The sequence below is a fragment of the Manihot esculenta genome, chromosome 6 (assembly GCF_001659605.2).
Source record: "Manihot esculenta cultivar AM560-2 chromosome 6, M.esculenta_v8, whole genome shotgun sequence".
Taxonomy (NCBI): Eukaryota; Viridiplantae; Streptophyta; class Magnoliopsida; order Malpighiales; family Euphorbiaceae; genus Manihot; species Manihot esculenta.
The window spans coordinates 22,567,129-22,587,603 of NC_035166.2; the positions used below are offsets into that span (position 1 = coordinate 22,567,129).

The 20,475-nt window shown below is 36.3% G+C and overlaps 4 protein-coding genes across 6 annotated transcripts; 1 reads left to right on the forward strand and 3 right to left on the reverse strand.

The window, feature by feature from the left end:
- The first annotated feature begins 1,035 nt into the window (after positions 1–1,035).
- Positions 1,036–6,938, forward strand: LOC110617376 (two-component response regulator-like APRR1). The gene is made up of 6 exons (XM_021760118.2): positions 1,036–2,030; positions 2,908–3,069; positions 3,166–3,299; positions 3,739–3,906; positions 4,810–4,888; positions 5,583–6,938. The coding sequence occupies exons 1-6, from the start codon at positions 1,865–1,867 to the stop codon at positions 6,533–6,535; spliced, it is 1,662 nt and encodes a 553-aa protein (XP_021615810.1). The 5' UTR covers positions 1,036–1,864; the 3' UTR covers positions 6,536–6,938.
- A 339-nt stretch (positions 6,939–7,277) lies between these two features.
- Positions 7,278–9,520, reverse strand: LOC110617375 (protein NRT1/ PTR FAMILY 2.8). The gene is made up of 3 exons (XM_021760117.2): positions 9,290–9,520; positions 8,993–9,210; positions 7,278–8,889 (listed from the first exon to the last, which is right to left on the reverse strand). The coding sequence occupies exons 1-3, from the start codon at positions 9,399–9,401 to the stop codon at positions 7,387–7,389; spliced, it is 1,833 nt and encodes a 610-aa protein (XP_021615809.1). The 5' UTR covers positions 9,402–9,520; the 3' UTR covers positions 7,278–7,386.
- An 806-nt stretch (positions 9,521–10,326) lies between these two features.
- LOC110616846 (protein NEN1) lies at positions 10,327–14,489 on the reverse strand. Its single transcript, XM_021759345.2, has 6 exons — positions 13,430–14,489; positions 13,146–13,303; positions 13,010–13,056; positions 12,856–12,919; positions 11,439–12,151; positions 10,327–10,834 (listed from the first exon to the last, which is right to left on the reverse strand). Exons 1-6 carry the CDS (start codon positions 13,716–13,718, stop codon positions 10,600–10,602), a joined length of 1,506 nt encoding a protein of 501 aa, XP_021615037.1. The 5' UTR covers positions 13,719–14,489; the 3' UTR covers positions 10,327–10,599.
- A 151-nt stretch (positions 14,490–14,640) lies between these two features.
- Positions 14,641–19,870, reverse strand: LOC110617675 (ribulose-phosphate 3-epimerase, chloroplastic). 3 transcript variants are annotated; one of them, XR_002488422.2, is made up of 11 exons: positions 19,611–19,870; positions 19,079–19,108; positions 18,300–18,414; positions 17,907–18,047; positions 17,709–17,822; positions 17,121–17,199; positions 16,114–16,223; positions 15,942–15,998; positions 15,310–15,379; positions 15,117–15,223; positions 14,641–14,884 (listed from the first exon to the last, which is right to left on the reverse strand). XR_002488422.2 is itself a non-coding variant. In XM_021760626.2 (11 exons), the coding sequence occupies exons 1-10, from the start codon at positions 19,715–19,717 to the stop codon at positions 15,174–15,176; spliced, it is 873 nt and encodes a 290-aa protein (XP_021616318.1). In that variant the 5' UTR covers positions 19,718–19,870; the 3' UTR covers positions 14,641–14,884; positions 15,143–15,173. The 3 variants fall into 3 exon arrangements, 2 of the variants coding, with proteins under 2 accessions (XP_021616318.1, XP_021616319.1); XM_021760626.2 differs by having other exon boundaries at positions 15,143–15,223; XM_021760627.2 differs by lacking the exon at positions 19,079–19,108 and having other exon boundaries at positions 15,143–15,223; positions 19,611–19,866.
- Between the last annotated feature and the right edge of the window lie 605 nt (positions 19,871–20,475).

Sequence of the window (20,475 nt, forward strand, 5' to 3'; positions counted from 1 at the left end):
GAGTTTTTCCTTTTTATAATAAGCTCAAATAACTCTATTAAATAATAAGAAAAAAATTTATTATTATCGCTATTATCAATTTAAAATTTAAATATATAATACTAAAAAATTATAATATATATTATAAAAATTAATATATATTTTATAAAAATTAACTTTTTATTGTAGAGACTATTATCTTTCATTCTTAATATTTATGTCAATATCTCTTTTTAAAATAAATTTTTTTATTTACTGACAAATTCTAAATTTTTTTATTTACTGATGAATTCAATTCAATTATTTGAAATTAATTTTTAATTGTTTAAAGAGAAAAATTTTTACCATATAAAAATAAATATGTAAAATTATGACTAACATAATTTATTTACGCTAAATTAAACGAAAAGAAAAGAATCACCACCCTAGATGAAGATAAAATTCAAAGATTTTCTCCCAAAAGTAAGAGGAGCAAATCTATGAATGAGTTAAAGAATCTCCGCAAATTGCACTTCCTTCTAAAATTTGCATAACTTTAGTTTTTCCTTTCCTGTAAATTACGGCAATTTTATGCTCTCTCGTTCGCTTTTAGTAAGAAAGATTCACTATTCTATTTCTTTGAGTGTGAATGTTCACAAGGCAAAAGAAGTCATGTTAGGTTGGAAAAAGCAAGCCAAGCCTCTCAAGTTCAAATAATCAACAATTTGATACCCACTGGAAATTATCCTAATCATCTAATCTCCATCAAAGAAAAAAAGAAAAGGAACAAATTTTTAACATGAACTATCAAAGTCATGGTTGGTAATTCAGAGCCATCCATTGTTAGGGTGGGTTTTACTCTTTGGTTTGGATGGTGATGATCCATCATTAGAAAGTGGTAATCAACACGTGTTCAATTATGGTTGGTTGGTCACCTTTCATTCTAATGGATGCACCAAATGGCAATGTCCCATGTTTCAATGTTTATGAATCACCCCACTTGATGAATTTTTGGAAACAGCAATAATGTACTCTTTTTTTTTTTCCCCCCTTTCTTTTCTTTATGAAAGAGATCTTTTATGGATGACGTGGCCTTCTCTCTATCTCTACCAAACTATCCATCCAGAAACTCTGTCCGCTGCCCTTTTCTTCGCACTTTTTCTCTCTTTCCTGTCCCCGCCCCGCCACGTCCTCCTCCACGCTCCGTTTCTATAGCTTCCCGGATTTCTCTCTTCTCCGGCGTTCCTTTGCCTTTTTTATTTTATAATTTTTATAACCGAGAGTAAAAATCGAAAGGCTGATAAGGAAAGGGGAGGCAGACAGAGAAGAGAGAGGAATCGACAGAGTAAAAACCCTTTGCTTTTGTACTCTCGAACTGGCCGACTAGAGAGAGAGAGAGAGAGAGAGAGAGAGAGAGAGAGAGATCGTTTTGCGTTCAACTGAGTTGGGCCGGGTCTCCGGTGATCTAAATCTGGCCACTGATTACCCTCATGGTCCAACTAAGATCCTTGGTGAAGACCGTTCGATATTCTGACAAATTTGTCTTCCTTCAGTTTGCTTGCCGTTTATGGATGCAGCTGACATGCCCATATAAAATACAACATTAAAAACTACTTTAGCAGCTTTTTAATATTTTTTTGTTATCCACTTTTTTTTTCCCCTTCTCCTTCCTTCCTGGCTTTGTCTGCAAGTTTGGTTGCTGTCTGAGTATCTGTATGAATTCTCTCTACGAACTGCTGCTGATCCGAGCCCTAACCCAAATCACTCTTCCAAAAAAAGTGGAGAGGTTTTCCATGAAAGTTCTCTAGTATTTGCCCTCTCTTACATTTTGTTTTTGTTGATTGTGTGTGTGTTCGAGAGAGAGAGAGGGAGAGGCTTTTGGAGCGTCTGCTAATTTTGATGCGCTATGGAGGGAAAGGAGCAGAATATGCACAAGGAAAGTGGAGGTGTTGGTAACAGTAAGAGTGGAGATGGGCTCATTGATAGAAGCAGAGTAAGGATTCTGCTATGTGATAACGACACCAAGAGCTCTGAGGAAGTTTTTACCCTCCTTTTGAAGTGCTCTTATCAGGGTATACAATCATCTGCTTTCTTTTTCTTATTATATTTTGGCTAAATTATCATTGTGTATGATATGATTTTGTTTCTCTATCCTTAGGTGCAATCATTTTATTTTAGTTTCTGATTGATCATATTCAAGTAGCTCACACGGCTGCTTACATGAAGTGGAAGTTTTTGAAGTTAGATCAATGAAAAGATATTTCAGTTGAATGCTTTTATGCATTTAGAGTTAAGAAATTGGATACTGTGACTTTTTGGAAGGTGAAACACTAGATTGAAATGGAATTTAATGACGTCTCTGGTAGGTTGGAAAATTGAAGGTTCACTATGACTATGGATGTCATGAAGTTAATGGATTTTTTTTTCCTTTCTTTTTTTTTTTTTTTTTTTTTTTTTTTTTTTTGCGTTCCTTGTCAATTTTCTGATGAATCCCCATGCAAGGAGGTCTTTTCTATAAGCAAACCAAATGATGAAAAAGAATAAAAAGGTAGAAAATATTTTTTAGACTTACATGGTTGATCCTAATTTTGAATCGTCTCTCGGAATTTTAGCCATGTATAATTATGTGACTTTTTCTTTTCAGATGGAAAATATAGAAATCAGTTTATGCTAAATGCTGCTAGGAAAGTTTTCTTGGCGACTAAAACCAGAACTGACGTCTGCTACTTACACTCTTATTGAATTTTTTTTTTTCGAATGTCTTAAGTCCTTGTACTGCCAGTTTCAAACTCAGTTTAACTACAACTTGTTTGAGTGGAGGAAATTTCATAATTTGTTTCACATTGTGATTGCAGTTTCTTTTGTGAAAATGCATTGTTTTCCATTTTGTTCACTTGTTTGCACTCGAAGCAATTTTTACAATTATACTGCATTGCCTTTGCTATACAGTTACTTCAGTGAGATCAGCTAGGCAGGTAATTGATGCACTGAATGCTGAGGGACCTGATATTGATATCATACTTGCTGAAGTTGACCTCCCAATGAAAAAAGGCATGAAGATGTTGAAGTACATCACCCGAGATAGGGAGCTACGGCGCATTCCTGTGATAAGTAAGCTTATCCTGAAATATTCAATTCTACTATATTTTGCACTAGAATACATTTTTGGTGCAGGTCCCATTTTTAAAATATTTTTGCTTGGATAAGTGATGTCGGCACAGGATGAGGTCCCAGTTGTTGTTAAGTGCTTGAGGTTAGGAGCAGCAGACTATCTTGTAAAGCCTTTACGCACTAATGAGCTATTGAACCTCTGGACACACATGTGGAGAAGGAGGCACATGGTTGGTTTGCTTCTTTAGCCTTTCTTAAGCTCCCCCAAACCCTAGTGGTTCCTTTCTCCTTCTTTCTCTCATCTTCCCCCCCTCCCACCCCTCTTCTCCTTCTATCTAATGTGTTTCCATGAGGAATTTTGTGCATGCCTAGCATTAATCACGTTTAGATATCTAAGGTGCTAATTAAGGGTCAAAGGAATGCCAAGGAAAGCAATGTTAAGTTGGACTTTTTTTTTTGGGTACACTTTTGGTGATTGGTAGTGGTGGCCTCTCTATATCTTTGCCAAATGTATATCAATGGGCACTTGCATGTATATTCACACACACACACACACACACACACTCACTCCTCATATGTATTTCTGCGCTCAATGATTTACTGATAGGATCCATATTATATCCATGTGAAGCAATATGGAGGGTTCTAATATATATTTGTGATTTGCAGCTTGGATTGGTGGAAAAGAACATCTTGAATTATGAATTTGATCTGGTAGCATCAGATCCTAGTGATGCCAACACAAATAGTACTACTCTGTTCTCAGATGACACAGATGACAAGTCTCAGAAGTGCACTAATCCAGAAATGGGTGTGTCAATTCATCTTGAAATTGAGGCAAGTATAATATGTACTTTCTGGATCTGGATTCTTGTCAAATATCAAGCAATCCTTAAGTCAAATGATATGATCGTAATCATTACAATTGTCTTGTATGTTATTCCATATATCTATATTTATTACATACCCATTTCAAAATGTGAAGTTGAGTATGGTATATGGTTGTGGTTTTCACTTTTGGAAGTGGTTGGTATAATGGTATTGGCACTAGCTTGGTGAATTGTTGCAGTTGGGCAGAATTTTCTCCAGAAAAAGGTGGGTAGGAAAAATACGATTGAGCATGAACAAACAAATGAACATGTGGAAATTCCCTAAATATATAAATAAAGCAGGTGTGTTTTTCAGAAGGATTGTTATTGTGAAGCCTGAAATATGCTGCAGTGCTGGCCTGTTGTACCTGTAGATAATGAGTATATATGAAAAACACAAAATTTTGGTAATTTATATACCTGTCTGTTCAATCTCAAATTGTGGAGCTGTTATGTTGGGATTATTGAACTTCAGTTCTTGTGAAGCTTGAAATTCAGAATTGTGATTTTGTGCTTTTATTTCTGTGCCATGTCCTATCATTGAGATGTATAGCTTTTTTGTTTGATTGCTTCTAATTCATTTGTTTGCTTCGAAAAATATCTTACCATAATAGAAGTTTTTTTTTCACCTGACAATATAATATAGTAGAAGTCTGACTCCCATTACATCTGGTCTACTGTGAATCTCTTGCTACCTAAAAAATGCCAACCGCTAATCTGCTGCGCTGCATCTACCCATGTCCACAATATCATGGGACAGATGCCTGCTCAGCATCTTTTTTAATTAAAAATTCATTCATTCCTCATTGTGATCAATCAACTCTTTAAAAATATTTAGTGATGTTGAAGTTGTTGTTTATCTCTGCTTCAGGCTGCTGCTGCTGTTGAGCCTTCTAGCATTGCACTGGAATATAGGCCTGATGTGCCAGGGATAAGTGACTGCAGAACAGGTGAGCTACTTTGCATGATTGGACTGCTGCATTAAAGCATCCACTTTGTGTCTGACCATTCTGCTTTTGGTTCATTGCCAATTAAGTATCAGATAAGAATTTAAAGATAAAAAAATTATCAGATTTTACCATACTGAGAAATGATGGGTCAATGAAGCTATCTGTTGTTCCGCATAGCTCCTGGATGACGAAATACAGATTACAGAGGAATGATGAATGAATGATGAATGAAGTTTTTAATGTTGTACTTGTCATTTGCAGTGATAAGTCCAAGCACTTGAGCAATGTTGTTCTTTTAATAATTGTATTGTCAATTTGACACCGGTTAAGTTTCTTTTTTTCTAAAAAAAGAAACTGTTGGAGGTTGTTTTAGCTTCTGCTTTGTCCTTGTGACAAACAAGTAATTTTGCATGAGCATTCAGGTCACATACAGAGGAATAATGAATGATTGTTTTTGATGAATGGTGAATGATTGTTTGTAGTTCCGTACTTGTCATTTCAGTGATACGCCCAAGTACTTGAGCATTGTTGTTCTTTTAATAATTATGTCTTCAATTTGACATCTGTTGACTACTTCTCCTCCTCTCTTTTTTACTACCTATTGGAGTTGTTTAACTTCTGCAGTTTCCTTATTTTTGAAAAAATTCGAAATTGGATCTGTCATGCCAAATCTAATTTGGGAATTAATGTTCAGGACAATTATCATCTGGGCCAAAGAAGAGTGAATTGAAGATTGGTGAGTCCTCTGCCTTCTTTACATATGTGAAGTCAAGCAAAATTAAAAACAATTCGCAAGGTCTTACCTCCATTGGGGACAATGCTGGTCTAAAATTGGGGCTTCAAGAGAAAGTTCAAGCATGTGGTCAGCAAGTGGTTAATGATGCTCAATCACATGAAAATGGAGAGAAACGAGAAAGCTTTTCACATGATGACTTCCGCAGCAGTTCTAGTATTCCTGATTCTCTTTCTTTGGAGAGATCTTGCACCCCACCCATGTCAAGGGAATTTCCTCAAAGGAATTTCAAGGATGAAAACCTTCCTTATGTGCTTATGCATGCAAGAAATGAGCTTCAGCATGATGCTTCAAGTTTATCCACACCAAACGTTTATCCGTATTATATGCCAGGCGTTGTGAATCAAGTTATAATGTCGTCATCGGCGCAACTGTATCAAAAGAATATGCATGAGCTGCAAAGTAATGCACCTTCAGCTGTTCTGCCCCAATACAATCATCTTCCACAATGTTCCCCTCATGTGACTGGGATGACATCATTCCCTTATTACCCTGTTAATTTATGTTTACAACCTGGTCAAACACCTGCTACACATTCATGGCCATCGTTTGGAAGTTCATCTTCCCCTGGTGTGAAACTAAACAAATTAGATAGAAGAGAAGCAGCATTACTGAAGTTTAGACAGAAAAGGAAAGAGCGCTGTTTTGATAAGAAGATCAGGTATGTTAATAGAAAAAAGCTTGCTGAAAGGAGGCCTCGTGTGCGGGGACAGTTTGTGAGAAAAGTGAATGGTTTAAATGTAGATCTTAATGGAGAACCTGCTCCTATAGATTATGATGAGGATGAAGAAGAGGATGATGATGAGCAAGCATCAAGAGATTCATCTCCAGACCTTGATGCTTCAGGATCCTAAAGTTTCAAATCCCATGGGCGATGCCTGTTCCATTGAAGATGTACTTGAATCATATCAAGGGATGGACGATATTGATTTGTTGCAAATGTCTGAACTATCCCTTGGCAGCATTCCTCTCTTTGGATGCAAGTACTGCCGGTTGTATAAGGGTAACAGTGGTGTCAAAGGTGCACCATATAGAGCTTTTGTTTGTTCAAGAATGTTCAACCCAAGATTGTGCAAGCTGAAGGAGAAAGGTCAGTGTCATTATTTTTTCTGTGGATCAGACCTCAAAATGTGGCAAGAACGTTGAAATATTAAAAAATTCCTTGAAGAAAATGACCATGTAAGGATAATTTCTTTAAACATTCCGCTGGAAAATATGAAGTGACTAAAGTTTCTGTTCAGGGAAACTTCAGTTTAATGCTTTCCCGAGTCCTAATACTTTAGGCCATTCTCTTATTCATGACTTAACAAGATTTAAAAACATTGTTGCCAAAACCATAGTTTTCAGTGTTAACTGCGGCAAAGTGCCTGGCCAAACAATTTTTTTTTCCTTTTCTTTTGAATTGTCACTGGTTTTCTATATCATTGTTTTGTTTTAATAATCTGCGAAGAAATCTTGTTACACCGGAATTAGGAAACCTTGGCTTTGTTCTACTGCCTTCGTTGATCACTTTTCGGATGCCAATTATAAGTGGAATGACGTAATTAAATTAATGAATCAGGTTGTAGCCTCTTAGCCTTCACATTTGCTCAATTTGATTCTTTGAATATATTGGAGAGAACGGAAAGTTATACATATTAGCAAATGCTAATACTATACAAATTATAAATCCAAAGTTCCTGTCTTTCTGATAATCCTTGAAATCTCAGTTAGATTTCTGCGACTGCTTTTCTTCCATGGCAGTGACTATCAGTCTGCCATGAAGCTCCAGCTCTTTTTCTTCATCCCCAGTTTCATCTCCATGCAGTTTTCTTGAATGGCAATTGCTTGATTTCTCCAATTCCACTGCATAACGGCTAGCAAAGAAACTGAAATAAACGAAGTTTACTGCTCCCAAGCCTGCAATGATGTAATAGTAGTAATCAAGCCTATTCTTGTTGAGGTCATGACCACCCAACCATGGCGATTTCCCATTCTTTCCGGTGACATGGTGGATGATATTTATGATTAAAGAGCCCACATAACTTGCTATTGATAAGCTGAGAAAGAAGACTGCCCCTGCAACAGTCCTCATGCTCTCTGGCATTTGTGTGGTATAGAATTCCATTATGGAAACTGCTGCAAAAGCTTCAACTAATCCCGACAGGATGAACTGAGGAAGGAGCAATCCCACAGTTATGGGGGAGGCAAAAGAACCATGTTTCAAAGCTGAGTCACGGCGTTGTTTCTCAACAATGGCAGCTACCAGCATGCATAGAATCGACAGTACAATGCCAATCGTAATTTTTTGTGCCACTGTCAATCGTTTATCCCTTCCTGTCAACTTCTTTGCCAGACGGATGAAGATGAACTCATAAATGAAAACCCACATGGAAAGTGCAATCATCGATGTAAGGCCCATCCATCCTGGTGGGATTGTGAGATGTGATCCAAGAGATTTGTTCATTTGAATGGCTTGAAGGATCCCAAATGCATTCTGTTGGTCCATAGGTATGAAACAAGCAATTCCTGATACCCAAACTGGCAGTATTGCTACTAAACATTTCAGTTGCTCCACCTGATGCAAGCTGCAAAGTCTCCAAGTATTCTTGGGCCTGCCTTGGGCATCCAATTCACTAGGATCAGTGATTACAGCTGCCTTGTCAAGAAGCTTAAACCCATCTGTAGGAGAAAGTTTTAGGTGCAAGTCTGAGTCATTCATTGGTGGATCGTAAAACGAATGCTGAGAACCCGGCACAATATTTAGCTGACGCTTCCTGTAGGCAGCTGTGATTACCTTAAGCATATCTGCAAAGATGCTGCCTTGAGGCTTCTTGCAAATATAAGTATGGCGGCCGATCAAGAAAATGGATAAGGAGAGACATAAGCAAGCTGTTGGGATGAGAAGGCCTATTACCCAACTGACATCAGTCTGAATGTAGATAACACCTGTAAGAGCTACCAACAGGGCAATTGTAAAGAAGAAGTACCACCAATTGAAAAAGCTCTCTAGATTTGCTCTGCCCTTTGCAGTTCTGGTGTCAAATTGATCAGCACCAAAGGCAATATTGCAGGGTCTAATGCCCCCAGCTCCTATTGACAAAAACCCAAGACTCGTAAAGAGGAACCCCAGCTGCCATTTTTCAGGCTGGAGGCAGTGGGACTCCCCCTCGCATTTGGGGGGTGTTAACTGAGGCACAGCTGCTGTCAGTGTCATTGCCACCATGCCCTGAAAAAAATGCACCAAATTTTGATTGATCTAGCATTAGATTGCATTTTTTTATAAAAAAAAAAAATTACTAACATTGATTACATATGAAGGAGAGATTTACCAGAAGAGAAAATATGGTCCCAAAGAGAAGGGTACGAAATCTGCCCAAGTAAGTATCAGCAAGAAATGCACCTAATAGAGATGTAGCGTTGGAGGAACCAGACCATATATTGGTGACATAGACATTAGATGCACCTCCCATGTGGTATTTGTTTTGCAGATAAACAGTCATATTGATAATCAAGCTCATAGAAGCCAGCTTTTCAAATGACTCGTTCCCTTTAAACCAAAGAAAAAAAAAATCAAAATCCTATATATAATCTCTCCAGCAAGGAATTATATCAAACAAGATACATACCAAGAATATATCTTATGGCTTTCCATCCTCCGAGATTTCTTGCAGCTGGAGGCGATGAAGAAGATGGGAGTGAAGAATAGCGGAAGCCGGTAACGTCCTTCATCTCTGCCATTTGTTTTCTGTCTCCCTAAGAGTTGTACTTTTGTGAATTACAGGGAGGGTTTTGCAGGGATATGCTGGCCCCAACTGATGAAGAGATTCGCTGGTAGTTGATGAGTAAGCGATATGCATGCATGATAAGTAGCAGCTAACTCTTAACACTTCCATAATTCAAATTGTTACTACGACGACTCCTTTATATTTTGTGTATTATAATAATAATAATTGTAAAAAAATAAATTAAAATTGTATTAAATTCGAATTATCAAAAAAGAATTTATGTACACAACTACAAAAGCAGAAGAGGATGAGGATCTTTTCAAATTGATATTAAGATTCAGAACCAAAAGTTTCTTTTCAGCACCGTTTAGATATTGTTTCAAAAATTACTTTAAAATAAACTATTTATTACTTTGAGTTGTATGATTAAAGCATATAAACTTAATTTTATTGATAGAAAATTAAAAGCATATAAACTTATTTTTAATTTTTTTTAAATCAATTTTTAACAATTTTAAACATTAAATAGGTAAATAAAATAAAAATAAAATTGAGATAATCGCTAAAAAAAAGTAAAATTGAGGTGGTAAAAAAACTTATAAAAAGATGTTTATTGCAACTTATTAGTTCAATCATAAAATTATAATATTTGGGAAAAAAATTGTGCATAATTAAGAGTTCAAATTCATATTTGATAGTCTTAGAAGTTGTATCAAACTGCAATAATTAAATAAATAATGATACATCCCTTAAGAATTAAAACTCTCATAATAAATATAGAATAAAACTCTTACGTGAAAGAGAACAAAACTCTCAATAATAGAGACAAAAATAAATGAAGATTCAAAAAAAAAAAAAAAAAAAAAACTAAATAGATGGAATAAAAAAAAAAACTCTAGAATCTTGAGAAAATAGCGAAACTATCCAGAAACCACAAATTGATGAGTCACGAAAACATCACTAACAATTCAATTCATGTGATAATCCAAATCCAAAGACAACATAAAGAAATGGGTTGTTACTGTACATTATTATAATTACAATCTGAAAGAATTTTGCAGTTACATGTAAACAATGTTAAATTATTTTTCATGCCTTTTACATCTTACCCTAACAGTCAACTGATGTTTTCATCTGTCTATGTTAGTCTAATTTCTTACAACTGTACATTGCTTTCAATCATCAAGAAGAGGTTAGAGAAACTTCTCCCTTCACTCTTTGTGGATGATTAGTTTCTTTGCCACTAATCTGATGCCAGCACTCTGCTGATAGTCATATGGATGCAAGGAGATGTAGGCATCCAAAAAGGTCCCTGGTCTGAACCAGGTAACGAGTTCTGCAGCATCAAACTTACTGAACATAAGTTTTTGTATGGTTCCAGAAGGATCTTTCTGATATATCTCTGTTGCATATTTGGCGACATCCTCATTTACTGCAGTGGGTATGCTGTGGAAGAAGAGAGGGAGAAAGTTAGGCAAGTTTAAGGCAAAGGACGTTTAATAACACTCTAAGTTTTTCCTTGCTTGAGACAATGGGGAGAATAAAAAATTCAACTAGGACTTGGAACCTTGTAACGAAAACAAGAGGGTTCAATTTGCAATACACAGGTAGTTTTTTTTTCACTTCTTTTACGGTGTGTCAATGTGTGTGCAAAGGAACTAAACACGAACAATGTAAATCAAATAGTATCCATAGTTCTTAAAATGCTTAACACAAAATAGTATGAATTCATTGAATTGGATGTTGCCATATTGGTTGTATCAAAGCACATAAAAGGATGAGCAGCACAGGAAACTTTTCCAACCAACTTTTCTTTCAGTGCTCCGTTTAATTTTTTAGTTCTAATATAAGCCTTCAATAACACATCACTGGAGATGTTTAGGGCATAAAAAGGATATCAAAGCGACCTAAACTCTGACACCATAGTAGTTCATGATGGAACAAAATAGATTCCCCTGGTCAACAATTTCATTTTCACTTACGCCTAACCGAGGCATTTGTGAAGGAGAGAGAGAGAGAGAGAGAGGAATCAGAAAGAATGGGAACTTACTGCAGTCTCACTGTAGGGTAGTTGAAGAAACCAGGTTTTCTGTTCAAAACAGGCCTCCAATCAGAGCTGCCACCTGATTCAACAAACAATTTCTGAACAATATCATCACATGCTTCAAGAACTCTACACAAACTTGGAGATGCATTAACCACAAAACTCAATCGTGGTCGTCCCGCATGATCCGCAAATTTTGTACTTAATCCAAACTGTACCCTTAAATGAGGAGAGCAAAGCTGCAAAATAACATCCTCGTAGAATAATACCATTCTCTGACCACTATGATTGAATGGAAGAAAACATGCCCTAATAGAAGAAACAGAAACTTCTTCAGGTACTAAAAATCCTGCATTGCCACTGCAACCTTCAGGATCAGTTGCTGCTGAAGGCATCTCAGAAGAGACTGTCATAGGTTTTTCTTCCATGGCAACATCTTGTTGAAGGGAGTCGGTATGCATTTCATTGCTAAGAGTGCCCATGTCAAAAGGATCTGGAGATGTATTGGATGCAACGCTTGTCAGCAGGGCGATTAATGGATGGTTTCCCTCATTTCCACGATCTTCAGGAGAAATGTTTTCAAACCTTGAACTTGAAGAGGGTGCATCTATATTTATGCCAAGCCCCTCCAGAGGTGCTTTTCCATTTTTACGACTTCTGGTAGTAGCATTAGGTGAAACCCAACTTTTTTCTGGAAATGCATCTGGGAGGCTCGACTCCTGTAATATGGCAGATTTTGGTCAATTCTCAACTAGCCAACCTAATAAAGATATGATATCATCAGCCACCTGAATCAATTTGCACGCAAAACGACAAGGATAAAAATCACTCATGGACAAGAAAGCAATTACATTTCAAATTCAATTCATTGACAGGTAAGACAGCAAGCATTTGAGCCACATTGATAAGCAGCCAGAAAGTGCAAACACTGGAAAGCGCAGTTGATAAAAGACATACATTTTCAAATATTCTAATTTTTCATTTTTTAACCCATAAAAGAAAGAAAAAAAAAATTTCCCTTTCTACATAACAAAGTATATCACCAAAACTTGAAATGCATTTAGTAAAACTTCCAGGACACAAGTAACTTCAATGCAGACAAAATTATTTTCATCTACATCAAACAAGCCCATTAATTACTAGAACTTGTTAAGTCTATTGAATACACCATACATTCATTCTGAATCATACTGGAATTGCACACACAACATGAAACAAAGAAACAGATGATAATGATAATAAAAGATGGAGAAAAAAGAAATAAACCAAGGATCATAAGAAAATTTGTTCCCATCATAATAAAAACAATAAGCAAACACAAAAATCATCAAAATGCAAGAGACTATTCCCTTTCCCCTTTTAATTTTAATCAATAACAAGATATCACCAAGAAAATTATAAGGAGATTCAACTACGGACTTACCAAGAACAGTACCGTTGCGCAGTACTTCAGAACTTCAATATTCATCCGGACATCATCTAAGCTCCTGAAAAATCATTAGCGCATACAAAGGTTAGACCCAAAAGCAAGAGGTGGGTGCTGGGCAGAATAATTCCTCACGGGCAGTCAAAAATACCTATGTGTCTGTTTTCCAAGTCCAAAATAAGTTGCCAGACTAGCCATCTGCACACAAGAACATATTTATCAACTTATATCAACGTTCCTAATACATATATAGTTCAATCCACATGATGATGTATATCAAGAAGTACCTTCATATTGCCCGCTCTTCTTCCAAATTTCTGGGTCAGCAAGGCTAAAGAATCGATAATGCCCTTGGGCTCTGGCGGTGGTCTGGCAATCTCAGCAAACGCCTCCCTTATTCGAACACAATCAAACCGCAGGATATTATGTCCAGCCCAAATCCTCCCTAAAGAAACAAACTTTATTAAAGGAAAAAAAATGACACGGTTCCATTTTAACACTCAACAAAATGAGAGCAAAAACAATTGTTTAATTGGTATACTGAAGAGGATGAATCGTTTGGCCAACAGACCATGGAGGATTTCGTAGACAGTGTCTGCAATCTCGGCGAATGTAGGGGCGGATTTGACTGCGTCAGCAGTGATTCCATTGCAGCGAACGGAACTAGAGGAGATTAGAGAAGGGTTAGCGGGTCGGACCAAGGTAGAGTAGCTCCGGAGCTCCTCCAGTTTCCTGGAGCAGACAAGGATGGCTCCGAATTCCAGTATCGCAAAACCCTGACCGGCTCGGCTGGGAACAGTAGTTTCGAGGTCGAAGAAGACAATCTCGGATCTATCATCGGTTAGATCATAACCCATCATCTCCTATGGTCTCAGATTCAAAAGTTCGGTGGCCCAGGTTTCGCGTGTTTTTTAATTCAGGCGCCAAATGAATAGTGCGAGGAGGACGCTGTTTGGTTGGAACTCGAAAGGAAGGAATTGATAAATGAACGGAATGGGCCTAGGGGTTAATAAATAATAAGAGAGAGGCGTGGGAATCGAGAATTTTGGGGTTGCTTCTTAGGTTGGACTTGTTAACTTTTCTGGCCTCAACAAGCAAACACAACTCAAAATGGAATTGGCCGAACCCCACAGCCCAAAATAAATTATGGGGCAAATGGTAGCCGCACGTAAGAAACGACATAACACGATACGCAAAACGGGGGATCTTTCTATTTATTCTGGTTTTATACCGTTTAAGACAAACTCAAGAATGAACTTGTTTCTTGATAAATCTATTTTTGTGTGTTGGCGTGGAGGACGATTCTTTGGCTTCCTTTGAAACCATAGGTTCCAACATTCTTGTTCTTTGGTATTTATCATTCCCCAAGTAAACCTAAGTCCTACGTTTCCTCTGTGATCCAGAGTCAGAAGTAACATGCTAAAATGGGTTATCATTGGGAAGCATGAAGCATTTGAGACAACTTTAATCAATAATGCACCTCTTAACTTCCTCTGCCAAACAAGAAGAATAAAAACAGCTATATTACTGAAACATTTTCTGTTTTTACTGAAACATTTTCTTCTCATTTAGCATAAATGATTTTATTAAAAAAAAATTCAAATGAATTCTTGTAAAATCATTAATCATTTCATCAAGATAAAAAATTTTAAATTCTTTTATTTCAAATAAAATTTTTATAAATAAAGCATTTACTTAAATTGAATTCTTATAATATTCTTAATTTTACACAGAAATTTATGTTTATGGTTGTATCAGTTTATCTTTCACTTATTTATGACATGAAGAAAATTAAAATGGTCCTGATTGAATACAGATGGAACTATTGATTGTTACAAAGAGCTTCACATGAGCTTGGATTATTGAATCCCTGTAAAGGATATACATATACCCAGCGGCATTCTTGCCGCAGACTTGTTTCCTTATTAGTTCATCTGTAACCCCAGAGAAATCAACCAAGAAGTGATGGCACATCCGACAACAACATGAAGGTTGCAATAAGTTGCTTATCTACCTTGTGAATTACCTGCAAAAATGAAGATCAACAGCCCACATTACCATGAAAACAAAAGCAGCACATCAAAACTATGTTTTACGATAAACACCTAGGATAATATTTGAAGAAATTTTTGTTTAATCATACTCCTGTTTATCAATGTCTATGCAAATTCGTTTGAAGAAATTTGAGATGTCCAAACTTGAGGATATTCACAAAATTCAATTAGAGAAACTCTGACCAAGTGAAAACACAGACATATATAAACGAAGAATACAGATGTCACACATTTAACAAAATGAGATCCTCTGATGATAAATCAAGCTGGTACTGCTACTGGCCTTTTGCTGGTTTTGATTCCTCTTATAGCTGTAAAACAATCCAATTATGAGATAAATTGGTCATGCTACAACTAGCGCACATAAAACATATACAAAAGTTGTCTGTTTCCATACCTTCAGCATAATCTTTAGCACCAAATACAGCTGAACCCGCAACAATAGCATTAGCCCCAGCCTCAATAACCTGCCCACACAGATATTAATTAGATTTTATTAATCACATCATAAGGAGTCCTCACAATAACCCATATATTTCTATTTTGGCATTTTTACACAGTGGAAAAACAGATTTTTTTAGTTGAACCAGGCATCGAGTCCCCATACACTTTGTTATCTAATCTGAATGACGTATAAATGAAACAATCATATGAAAGATCATTTAAGTAAGTTGTCTTAAATGTTAGTGAACCATAATGTTCAAAAAATTTTAAACGTTGAAAAATAAAGTAGGGTCTGCATGGATTTCTTTTGAGCTTTTTGTGTTGTCATCTTGGTTGGAACGGTTACAGAAAATGCATCAACAAAAAAAAAGTGTCATTACACTTTTCCTTTGGATTTAAAATGTAACCACTCTAAACACAAATGAACTTGCCTAAAGTTAAAAAGACAAGAAAGCACTATACAAACACCAAGTAGCGTCAAAAGTAAAACAACAGAAGTGTATCTCAAACACAGACCCTGATCAGCATATGACCATTTAGGCTCACTTCTTCTACAAAAGTAAAGAAAGGAAACATAACAGGCACCTTATATGCATTTTTGGGACCAACTCCACCATCTACTTCAATCCATGGATTTACTCCCTGTGCATGCAAGCAAAATGTATTTAAATATGCAAAAAAAGAATAGCAACAAGAAACAATCTTCCAAGTAAAAGATATACATACATATGCATACAGGAAAAGAAAAAAATCATACCTTCTCCGCACATATTCTTCTCAAATCTGAGATTTTCTTTACTTGACTCTCAATAAAGCTTTGCCCACCAAAACCCGGATTCACAGACATAATCAAGACTAGATCAACCACTGTCAACATAACCCAAAAAGTCATTTGGTCACAATTTAATTCACCTGATCATCTGAGCATTAAACATGAGGAACTGTATGAATTTCTAGGTTCTACTAAACCTACTTCATGTTTTCTGGTAAGCAATGGGTCTATTTAAGAAAAGTTATGATATACAAATATCCCCAACCAAGATGAATAAAGGAAAAATATTTATATAACCAACCCCAACTAGAATAGAATTGAGGCAAAGTCGAACTATGAAATAAAAGGTGAATTTGATTCCTTCATTAACCTCTATGATTAATGAATTTCAACCATAATCTAACCATGTAAAACCACATAATTAAAGTAAAACACCCTTTCCCTTTCTCATTCTAGTAAAATAAGGCTTCTTAAACTAAATTGGCACCCATTGCACTGTCAAGGTTGTAGATACCCATTTAATATGGAAGTCCAGACCTCAAACAATAACAGCTAAATTACTCATCAAAGACACTGCACATGCATGTTGTCACGGACTAAGTGTTTGGGAAGTGGGGTGACAATGTGCATGGAGAGAGAAAGAGATCTGCCCTTTCCCTTTCTCATTTACTACCGAAGACCTACATCTCCAAAAACTAATTGTTTGTACTTGTCCTCCTATCATAACTGTTGAGCATTTATTTATGCCGTAGTTCAACTGGGCAGCAAGAAATTATTGTGGAAGCCTTATTTTTTGAGTATGTTCTATTTAATACTTCCTTTTTGCTTACCACATGCATCCATAACTAACCTCCAGGGCAGCAACCACTACATACTACGTAGGGGAGAGGAGTCTTGACAATCATCAGTCATCATTTAGAAAATTATCTAGGGTAGCAAACAAAGAAAAAAGATAAAGCAAATTTATGGAACAGAGAGAACTAGAAACTTGCCATCAAGGACATAGTCTATAGCACTCAGGGGTGTAGCAGGGTTCAAAACAACTCCAGCTTTAGCTCCAAGACTCTTTATCTAATTTGTAAGAGAATGAGAAAGGGTCAACAACTTATAACTTTAAAAGGGGAAAGCAAATAGCAAATATGAAATCTTTTAAGCATGTTTAGCAACACATTGATTGAGGTACATATAAAAGTCAACAACTTCATAAATTGAGCCATAAGCATAAAATATGAACAACACAGAAGCAATTTCTAGCAACATGAGCATCATGGTCCTGATTTTCAAGCATCTCAGCTAGAGTACAAGCATCCAGAAATCCAAAGGAAAGGTTTGTCCATTACTTTCTATATCTCAAGGAAAGGTGGGAAGGAGGATAGGTAATGCATACATCTCTCTCCTCTATTAAATCTCTGCACTATAGATTCAATGAGAAAAATATATTTTATTGTTAAACTTGGGTTCCTCGGTAACTATCCAAGGAAGCATCATCTGTTGTGTTTTTGTCTTTTAATCCAATAAATTACAAAATTTGATCACTTAATAATGGAGATGCAGCAATAGAACTAGAAGAAAATCCCTGCCTGATTTACTGTGCGATGCAAATGGATGGTGGAGGATTGCTCACAGTGAACACTGACTATGTCAGCTCCAGCCTTGATAAAATCTGGCACTCTTTGGTCTGGTTCCACAATCATCTGCAGGCGCTTAATCTCATATTAGAAAAGTGGTAGAAATTGACATGTTACCGCTCACAACAGTAATATGCAAAGGAAAATTACCAAATGCACATCCAAAGGAAGATCTGTCACTGGCCGCAAAGCATCAACCACAAGAGGTCCAATGGTGATGTTTGGAACAAAACGACCATCCATTACATCAACATGGATCCAATCACAACCTCCTACCTCCACTGCTTTTACCTAGAAAATATTGAGAACTTAACAAAGAAACCAAAAATAAAAGACTACACATGCCATTGAGACCACAATAACTGCAAAAAGTACAGATTGGAAGACACAAATTATAATACACTCATGCAATAACACAGAGCATATATATTCTATAACAGGTTCCTAAGTCTAACATACAAGGACATGTTTTGTTCTAGAGCCGTAGAGAATAACATTCACGACACTAAAATGTTGCTGAAGTAGCAAAGTGCAGTGTCAGACCTGCTCTCCTAGCTTTGCAAAATTAGCAGAGAGAATAGATGGGGAAACAATGATATCACTTTTAGAGAACTTATCAACCCGAGCTGTTGCCTTCACTACAGTATGAATTTTTCTCCTGTATTACAGACCAAAAAATGTAGCACAAAATGTCAGAAGCAAACTGCATAATACCTAGAACAGTTTAAATTAAATTTGATGAAGATTATAATTGTGGAAAAAAGAGTTCCAACTCTGTCGTTTGCGTACGCATGTGCTTGATAAAACATGAATTAAACAATAACATGTACTTTCCTACAAAATGACAGGATATGCTTTTATAAAGTGTTAAGTCAGAAACATATGGGTAGAAAAAATGCCCACATGTGTATAAGATTTCTGTTTTATTATCCACCAGAAGAAAACATGTACATCGGATAAAGATTCAAGGAAACTGCAGAGAGACTAGTCCATGCATATCTGATGATAGAACATTGGACAAACACTAATTGCCCATAGTACGGATTAGAAGTTGTCAGGGCAGTCTATTTGGGTCTCAGACAACATGATGTGAATATGAGCTAGCATATGATTATCTATTAGATAGGAAGAAGAAAAAAGTTACTAAAAAGTCAAGGTGAGCTAGTAGCATGCATATGGACCATTGGATCTTATCAATTAGAATCAAAAAGATAAATGATCCGCCTACGGAGGCTGATTGCTGATATAATCATTGAATATTTAATTACAAATAAAAGCTCAGATGTGAGTCAAGTTTCAAACTTTTTAGTACAGAATATTACCGGAGCTTCCGTGCTACATGATAGATCCCTCTGCACCCCCAAAGGAAACATAAAAACTAAATTACATTGAAACTGGAAAGAGCTTCACATATCTGAGATGCATCTGATTTGGGGTTTACACCCAAATCTCAAAAGCATTCATGGATGCCTAGTAATTTTAACTGGCTTATATCATACACAGTGATCAAGTTACTAATCTGAAGTTCAGCTGAGCATAATCACAAACAAGAAGGATGCGAAGCTCAACCAAGCATTAAAAAATCGCTTATTCGTCAAAATATTTACCATTGACTAATACATAAACAGCCTAAACCTAGATCCATCTAGATTACCTCAATTTCGATCCAGTTAACACGGAACCAAAATATTGTCAGAAAATAGTAAGAAAAACTCCAGGACTCAAAGAGATTTTCCAAGGAAAAAGCAGTTCTTGTATGAATTTTGTCCCAACACAGCAGTAATTCAATTATCCAAAACAATAATAACACAAACCCAATAAAGTTCATTGGGAAAACAGTTGAGAAAACAATACCTTGTAATAGTGACTGAGCTGGGAAGATAGAGATGGGTCTTTTGGAGCCTAAGAGCTCCTCCCAAACCATTGATCTGAGTTGGCGAACACAATGGAGCTGTTGTCATGGCCTTTCTTTCTCTAAAAACACTCTGTTCGTCTTTCAAAAGAGGCAGACTCGTATTTAACGGTTAGGTAGTGTCCGTTAATCGTTTCGCCTTTCTTGCTTAGTTTCGTTCTTTGGCACCAGTATTCAACGACGAGTCTGAGGTTAAGACTAAAAATCTCGGATAAATTTTTAGGAGTAAAAAGTGTGGATGACACGTGTCCTCATGGATTTTGGAGGTGCATTTGCTTATCTGCAATGGTTGGCGCTCTAACTTGCTGACGTGTAATTTGCTTTTAGCATTTTATCGAGTCTGTTTAGCCTCCATATTTTGGGCCAATTATGCTCCTTCCCCAAACCCGATAAAACATATCAATTTTCTTAACAATAAATATTAAAAGATATTTTCGAATATATATTTATTTTATTTTTTAATTTATTAAATTTTCTTATTAATTTTACCCTTTAATTTATAAAATAGGAAAATTACTTTATAGTTCCTGAGGTTTAACGTAATTAACACTTCTGTCCCTCTATTTTGGCGACCCAACACTTAAGTCCCTCACTTTCTTTTCTGTCCAATTTCGTAGTCCTTCCGTCCAAAATAGCCGTTTGGAACACGTGAATTGATAAAATTAACCCTCTTCTTCTTCTTCTTTTTCTTTTTCTTCTTCTTCTTCTTCCCCTTTCTGCAACTTCTTCTTCTTCTTCTTCTTCTTCTTTCTTCTTCTTCTTTCTTCTTCTTCTTCTTCTTCCTACTCTTTCTGCAGCAGCTTCTTC